Source organism: Lactuca serriola, chromosome 6, assembly GCF_051521515.1.
Source record: "Lactuca serriola cultivar US96UC23 chromosome 6, Lser_US96UC23_V15, whole genome shotgun sequence".
Classification (NCBI taxonomy): Eukaryota; Viridiplantae; Streptophyta; class Magnoliopsida; order Asterales; family Asteraceae; genus Lactuca; species Lactuca serriola.
Window position 1 is genome coordinate 48,730,212 of NC_136413.1, and position 7,915 is coordinate 48,738,126.

A 7,915-nucleotide genomic window follows, 5' to 3' on the forward strand; every position below is an offset into this window, starting at 1 on the left:
ATAAGTTGTTATGTATTAAGAAAAAATGTTATATATAAATATTTTGTTAAATTATAAAAGAAAATACGAATAACAGAACCATATAGATTTTTTAAGAAAAGTATTAGGATGCTAAAAATACACATTTTAAAAACCAAGGTTTACAATTCGAATTATTAAACCATATCCAAAAGAGCACATATACCCACATTAATGATTTTTGTAATCTACAAGGAGATACATACAACCATTCCGGTCCAAGAGTATTAACGGGTTAAGAACAACCCGAACCAGATGATGGTCCGCTTTTAACATTCCTTGCCTGGTGAATCTAAAGGAGGAAAATTCACCCATGGAAGAGAATCTCATGTCCACATTCCCGAGGATAACGGAAGATGAAAATACAAGGTAAATGCATAAACTCTTTCACGATTCACACCTTACCTCTTTCCCTATAAACAAATTAGCATTTTTCTTCATAAAGTTTACAAAAGGAATCATTTGATACGGAGCTGAATGTAGCAGTACGTATATTGGTTCATAGAATTACCTGTACCTGCTCAGAGAAATCGAATTGTTTCGATTTCGGCAATTGGGTCTGCTTTAAATTTATTCAGTGCTCTTCCATCTATACTTGCGATCATGAATTACCCTCTTGCGCAAAGTGTTAGTGCCGATGATCAGAGAAAGCAATGAACTTTATCAATTGGGTTGAGTGGGAACATACATTTACTCGATTAGAGAGTAGATAATTATCCAGTATTTGATGCACACAAGGTGTTTGTCTAATGGTCTGAAAGAAGCTCATAAGTCATAACCTAACTTTCCCTATACTTATTCTACTCAACTTTAAGTTAAGTTTGTGGGTTTATTGTAGAGATGATGGACCAATGGACCAATTTTTTTTAAAATTGAACAAATTGATATAAAGCTAAACAGTTAATAATAAATTTACTCTAAGTATGTTTCTATGCAGGATTGGTGATCGATATACAAGTGATGTTATTGCAAGATTAAGAACACCTGAAGGTCGTGATGAATGGATATACTGCCATTCCCACATTCTTATAAAAAACAGCAAATATTTTGCAGATCGTTTATCTGAAACCTGGCCCACATGTCAGATTCTTGATTCTCGCAATTGTGTTGAAGTCCCCTGTCAAGAACATGACTTTGATCACCACATCACAGTCTTACGCCTCTTTTATGTCACAATCACATGTTCTGTTACTGACATATGTCATAATGTCAAAAATGCCCTTGGCATTCTCCAGGTGGCAGTGAATCTTGGCTCACCAGAAATTGTTGCCACCTGTGTAGACTTTCTAGAAGCATCTCCATGGGAGGAGGCTGAGGAGGAAGAGATTTTGAAAATTATTCCTGGAATTGGTTTGTTAGCAGAACCAGTTTTAGCTCGCCTCCAGCCTGTCAATCCAGCTGGCATAGTTAAGCTTTTCCTATCAGCCACTCTTTTTGCCACGTCAGCACTCCCATTGTCTATGGCTGATCTGAAAACTTCAGCTCAAGAACAGATCGAATACATGCTTACAGAAGATGATGATGCTCCATTGATAACATCCGATGAAGACATAAAATCCAAAGTCAAACAACACTTCAAGGGATTGTTGACCAGATTCAACAATGTAGTCAACTCATGTGAAACAAGCGATTCACAAATGAATCAATTTCAATGCTTTTTAGTAGACATGTCATGGGCATGTCAGATATTAACCAAGTTAGAAATTCTAAAAGATTTTGTGGAGAATTGGGTCAATGTATCAGAAAATATAGTCAAAGCTGTTGACCAGATAAGTCAACAAGGTGAAATGCTTGAGACAAAAGTAAAAGTTATCGAGGTAACTTCCAAGGTTCTAGAAGCAATAGCATATGGAAATGTAATTTTACCTACAATAAAACGGCTTCATATGGTGAAAATTTGGCTTCCTTTTGTGAGAATTTTGAAGCCTTTGTTTGATTCTTTAACAACCGATGAAAATGAATGTTTAGTTGTTAAAATGGATGTTGAAATATGGCAATCTTTGGAATCTGCATTTTCTTCAATAATTCTTGCATTGCCAGCTGGACAACAAGCGGAGATTTTAAGTGAATGGTTGGAAAATAAGCATATTCGGTATCCGGATCTTACAGAAGTATTTGAAGTGTGGTGTTATCGATCCAAAGTTGCTAATAGAAGACTTGCACATATAAAGGGCAATAAGGGTATTATAAAAATGTTATAACTTATACAACACTTTCTCTCCTTTGTTCACTAGGTTATTATCCACTAAATCTTTCTAATTTTCTCTTACCATTTTGTCATCATTTGTATGTTTATTACTTTGTTGTTGTGTTAACTATGTAATATGTATATTGTTCAACTTATCATTTACATCAAATGAGAAATTCAAATATAAATATTTTATTTCATCGTACTTCCTACCTACCTTATTGCCAGTATATGCTTTCACTGTTTCTATATCTGTACAATATTCACCTGTTTACCCTGCTACTCTTTACGTTCAGCTTTATTGTCTGTATCAACTATTTTTTTTGTGTCATCTTTTCGGTAAAAGATGCCTACATCTTACATCCCCCTTATATACGTGACCTTGAATCCTTGGTATTGTTGATGTATCAAATATCCAAAATATTCTACTTTAATTATCTTCCTTTTTTCCCATGATAAGTAAAGAAAGCAACATGCACTCAATTTTGTTTCAATGCCTTTCTCCAAAATGTCCATCTTTCAGATATATGCGGTATTTGTCCAAATGCGATGTGCATTTTTTTTCACTGTTTGTGTTTTCTAGTGAATATGTTTGAAATCCTTTTTATCGATGACTTATAACATTGGGCCATACCATTTTGTCATTATATTTTCTCCTCTAATAATTGGAGTGTCCTTTATGTGATACCCTTTGCAAAATTCAAAAATTCCACACAGAATATGTACATTCAGATTACGAACCTACATAGTAATAATTACTAACTCACCCTTTGATAGCGACTATGTCTTTCTTCCTTTCTCTTTTTTTTTTTTTTAGTTAATGATGCACTTTGTCGAGAAACTCTAGCATGATAATATAGGTATGTTATGATTTTAATTAAATTGTGTGTGACAGTTGGGAGTGGCGACTTTTATAACATTGAATGCATTAATCAATCAATATTGAATAGTACCAAACAACCATCAACCCGAAAGGGAAAGTAACCTAATAAAAAGTTCTTTTTAAACCACTCATTGGCCCCTAATATTTAATGAATTGGACCATTTTATACACGAAACTTGTAGGAAACATTACAGGGTCTCTCTTTTGAAATTTGGTCTATCATTATTGCCATTGTCCTGTTTCTTGAATGTGTTTTTCCATAGGTACCCCCACTCTACCCCACCCACAAATCAACACTCTAGATTGAAAATTATAATAATAAATATATTATTATTTTTTTAATTTGTATACCCCCCAATCAAAATATATATATATAACTAGTTTTTTTTTTTTTTTTTTTTTTTACTTTTACATACATACAATATGTATATGTAGCCAATCCATCTATGCATATCTGCGGATACAAAATTAATATACAACCCTCAATGAAAAACCTAATCTGTATCTATAAAGAACTCTAATGGTTCTTGTTCTTCATTAAAGTATAGATCTGATCTAGGGTAAATCTTGATTTTATTTCTTGATTTCTTGAATTTCTTGAATTTCTTGACAGTGGAAATGGTGTTTGATTCTTTGTTGATTAAGCAACAAAATCGGGCAAGGGTTGTGCAGCAAACCTCTTGCGGCTTTGAATGTTCATGGATTCATACATGGCGGCTGAGTGTGAAGAAGATGATGGATTCATGGCGCCAAATTCGTTTTCTTCCAATTCTGCCCCTCTGCCTAGTTGGATGTTTTGGTTAGGGAGGAAACTGTGGTGCGAAAGGTTTTCACAGTGTGGGAGACCTAAAGTCAAAGAAACTCCGTTTCCTGAATACTGTTGTTGGAATTGATCGGTGGTAAAACGACCGATTTCACCAATTGGGTAACCCCCGAGTCCGCCCATGAAGTCGGTTGGATTGCCACCTGTCAGTGTGAAACCGGCGTCGGAATCCTGATTCCGGTCGTTGTTTCTTGGTTTCTTGGGGCTGAATTGTGTGATTCCTTCCATTTCTAAGGACCCGATGAGGCTAAAACCAGATGGGTTTTGGAAATTTATTCTCGTGGTAGTGGTGGTGGGTGATGTGGACACGGTGGCGGGAACCGCCATTGGTGGTGGAGGATTGAAGGAGTTTAGATTCTCTTGTTTGGTGGAATGGAATCCTATTCCTCCTCTGTTTGAGGTTTCTGGTGAAACACTTTTTTCATTTTTGGATGATGAGTTCTCTTCGTTTTGTTCGTTTTTGTTTGTTTTGTTGTCGTCTAATCCGTTTTGTTCTTGTTCCTTCACTTCCTCCAAATACATTTCTTCCACCATTGGCTTCCATAGCCTCACTCGTGCATTTATAAACCAATTTGAAACCTAAATTTGAAAAAAAAAAATCATTAACTTTACAAATACAATATCCAAAATACAAATACAAAAAATAAGAAAATTTACCTGGCTTCTAGTAAGACCGGTTTGTTTTGCGAGCATATGTTTGTCCGAATCCTTTGGGTAACTGTATCAAATCCGAGTAATCGGTTAAAAATCTTTTAAGAAATGCAAATTGAAAATTTTGAGATCTATCTATATATAATGTATATTCTACTTTGAATATACAACTAGCTGTAAATATAACGGTAATATAAAAGAGATAGTTTCTTACGGATGGAGGAAATGTTCAAACAACCACGCGCGAAGAACAGAAACAGAACGCTCGGGCAATCCTCTTTGAGGTCTCCAAGCATTGTGTTGGATCATTCCCAATTGTTGCAAAGCTCTTTGTTGCCGGAGTTGATTATCAACAAATTTCAGCCTTGAACCACCGCCCTCAGCCTTCCCACCACCACCACCTAAACTGTCTTCCTCCCCTAAGCTCCGGCTGGCCGCCTTAATCTGTCCCATAATTGCATCTTTTAAGCACCTGAATTGCTTTGAAATCGTCTGTAGCGCTAGTGCAGTGTAAGTTCTTGCGGATCCAATTCCAGCTGCTTGCTCAAACCAAGAAATTACAATTTGCATTTGGTGGTGATATTGTCTGTATCTTTGCTCCACCTTCAAAACCCACAAGAAAAATTCAAACTTTTAGCTGAATTGTACAAAATCTTGAATGAAAATTGAGAATGAAGTGGTTAATTTAGTTTGTTTGCTAGTTAATTGATTAATTATTACCTCATCAAGCATGTTAACAAGCTTTGCTTTTTTCATCTGAATTTCTTGTCTTTCTGCTGTAGTAAGTTCAGCTCCACCACCGGATTTACTACCAGACTGATCATCCCTAATTCCTTCTCCGGTGACCGGAGACGATGATCCACCATCTCCGATCACTGGAGTCTTGAGATTCTTAGTTAACTGATCGGAGTTCTTGAGCACTCCCTTACCAACGTTCACAACTTCTTCAAGAATTTCTTGTGTTGCTTTCAGATACTTTGAATTCAACAACATATTATGCACACCATTGTTTGAAATCCCGGATGCTGATGACGTGGATCCACCACCACCACCACCAACAGCCGCTCTCCCATCATCGCCGGTGGGAGATATAGAAGTTACTCTGGCGGCCTGAGACCCGTACCTTGATTGTTGAGAAGAAAGGGTTAAAGACAGACCTTGTTGAAACGGTGTCACCTCACGTGGTGGTGCCGCCACCATCTCCGCCGGATTATACATGTACTGAGCTCGTGGGATGAACGCGTGAAGTGAAGAGACGTCATGTTGTGAATGAACGGATGATGGTGGTGAAGCAGAAAGTGGTATGCCAACAAATTGTTGTGTCTGACCGGAAGGTGGTGGTGGTTGTTGTGGGGGCGTTTGAGATATGTGGTGGTGGTGGTTGTGGTTATGATTATTGACCGGATTATTTCCAGGATGATTGGAATCAAGAAACACAAAGTTACCTTGCGGCTGTGATTGTTGTGCGTCTGAGTAATAAACGTATCCAGGATTCATTAGAACGAGTGTCTGTAACCCGTCTCCACCTTGAATTTCTGAATTCCCATTGTAGTATGTCGCCATCGATGTTTTTGTATCTTTCTTTATATGGATTTCTTCGATCTGTAAATTAAATATTCTTTGTTATCGCATAAGGGACAGTTGTGTGTATATCATTAGTTGATAATATTAAATAAAATAAAATCGAAGAAAAGTTATACTATATATGTTTTTACCTTGTTTTTTTCAACCCATACGCAACTGCATGTAAAACAAAACTGCTTGAATTCCCAGGAACTATGATTAAAGCAAACCTGGGAAACGAATTCAAGAATGATCAACTGATCATCAATACACAGATTCAGAAGTTGCCATAGCTGAGACAGGCGATGTGTGTGTATGTGTGTGTGAGAGAGAGAGAGAGAGAGTATGAGAGAGATGATGATGATGTTAATGGTAATATGATTGGACTGGGGAGGTACCTGAAGAGAGGGTAGTGATGGAGATATGATGAGTTCGCACGTGTTGCTTCATAATCATCATCGTCATCCAACAGCTGCAGGCGGAGATTAATAAACAAGAATAAGTTTTACAGTGACACTCGCAGACTTTATGAGAGAGAGAGAGGTTCATGCAGTTATACTTGGAGAGAGAGAGAGAGAGAGAGAGAGATATGAAATATAGAGACAACTACATGTATATGTGTATATGTACGTATAGAGAGAGAGAGAGAGAGCTCTGTGTTAGAGAGACTAGCCATCAAAAAGTCTCTCCCTCTCTCTCTATCCACTTGTTAGAGAGAGAGAGAGGTGTTTCATTTATATAATTTTCTTTTATTATCCATAAAGATTGGATGGATGAAGTGGATGAAATGCCTGAACTTTTGAAGCACAAAAGGAGAAGTCATATCATTCATCATCAACAGCAAAACGAAAGTTGAGTTGAGAATTTGATTTAGTTAATCAGATAGAGATAGATATACCTGCTGAGAACTGCTTCTTGAATTAATATATGAGTTTTCTCTCTTTCTCTCTCTAAGAAGCTGCTGGGAATTATGGAAATGAAAGAAAGAATTCAAAGGGTCGTTTGATTTGACCTTCCTTTTTCAAATCATTGGATGCGCGCAGCAGCTTTCTTTGCTTATTTGATGAATATCATCACCTGCTCACTAGTCTCGAAACAGAGACAACTTTTAGAGAGAGAGAGAGAGAGATAAAGAAAGCAATCCCAAAGATGTCGATGGTTGTGGCCTTGTGAGTGTTTTCACTGTGTTTTTAGGTGTGAGAGAGAGAAAGAAAGTAGGAGTAGGAGTAGGAATATATATAAATAAAAGAAAAGAAAAACAAAAACAAAAACAAAAGGGACTGCTGCTCTTGTTATATCAAAGTTGTGTCAGAGGATATAAACAGCTGAAAAACGAGGAAACGTCTCCTTCTGCAGCCCTAAACCCTTTCTTAAATTCTTTTGCTTTTTTACTTTCTTTCATGTTACCTATCCTCTTATAAATCGAGTTCCTGTAGATGTTATTGCTTGTTACCTATTGTGAATCATATGCATCTTTTATAAAATACTAGTTTTCTATATTACTATTTAAATGTAAAATAATAAACTCAAAACTATAAACTTAATGGATTTTTTTTATGACGGCTAACTCACATATTAACTATTTTTTTTCTTAAATATACATATTTCGTCTCAAAATCCAAACATCAATTTTTTGCGGCATGCTAACGTTCACTAAACTTCTAATATGGTTGGGTTAAAAACATTTTGATGAACTTAATGGATTAAATACCACACTTTGCTTATCTTAAATAAATGAATAACTGGGTCAATACTTAAGTGGGAGAGTCACTTTGATCATAGCATGTAG

General features: G+C 36.3%; 2 protein-coding genes across 5 annotated transcripts; one reads left to right on the forward strand and one right to left on the reverse strand.

The window, feature by feature from the left end:
- Window positions 1–217: 217 nt before the first annotated feature.
- On the forward strand, window positions 218–2,406 carry LOC145058258 (BTB/POZ domain-containing protein). Its single transcript, XM_079006189.1, has 2 exons — window positions 218–387; window positions 956–2,406. The coding sequence occupies exons 1-2, from the start codon at window positions 332–334 to the stop codon at window positions 2,217–2,219; spliced, it is 1,320 nt and encodes a 439-aa protein (XP_078862315.1). The 5' UTR covers window positions 218–331; the 3' UTR covers window positions 2,220–2,406.
- Window positions 2,407–3,519: 1,113 nt separating this feature from the next.
- LOC145058259 (BEL1-like homeodomain protein 1) lies at window positions 3,520–7,349 on the reverse strand. Of its 4 annotated transcripts, none has more exons than XM_079006190.1 (7): window positions 7,025–7,349; window positions 6,525–6,598; window positions 6,279–6,356; window positions 5,284–6,165; window positions 4,778–5,166; window positions 4,570–4,630; window positions 3,520–4,491 (listed from the first exon to the last, which is right to left on the reverse strand). In XM_079006190.1, the coding sequence occupies exons 4-7, from the start codon at window positions 6,124–6,126 to the stop codon at window positions 3,730–3,732; spliced, it is 2,055 nt and encodes a 684-aa protein (XP_078862316.1). In that variant the 5' UTR covers window positions 6,127–6,165; window positions 6,279–6,356; window positions 6,525–6,598; window positions 7,025–7,349; the 3' UTR covers window positions 3,520–3,729. The 4 variants fall into 4 exon arrangements, with proteins under 4 accessions (XP_078862316.1, XP_078862318.1, XP_078862317.1 ...); XM_079006192.1 differs by having other exon boundaries at window positions 6,279–6,383; XM_079006191.1 differs by lacking the exon at window positions 7,025–7,349 and having other exon boundaries at window positions 6,525–6,847.
- Between the last annotated feature and the right edge of the window lie 566 nt (window positions 7,350–7,915).

Excerpts from the sequence above, each read along its gene's own strand:
- LOC145058258 (XM_079006189.1), top strand. The coding sequence starts at position 332 with ATGGAAGAGAATCTCATGTCCACATTCCCGAGGATAACGGAAGATGAA. Across the intron at positions 388-955 it reads ACGGAAGATGAAAATACAAG|GATTGGTGATCGATATACAA; the intron begins GTAAATGCATAA and ends GTTTCTATGCAG.
- LOC145058259 (XM_079006190.1), bottom strand. The coding sequence starts at position 6,126 with ATGGCGACATACTACAATGGGAATTCAGAAATTCAAGGTGGAGACGGG. Across the intron at positions 5,167-5,283 it reads TTGTTAACATGCTTGATGAG|GTGGAGCAAAGATACAGACA; the intron begins GTAATAATTAAT and ends TGGGTTTTGAAG. Across the intron at positions 4,492-4,569 it reads CCGGTCTTACTAGAAGCCAG|GTTTCAAATTGGTTTATAAA; the intron begins GTAAATTTTCTT and ends TTTCAAATTTAG.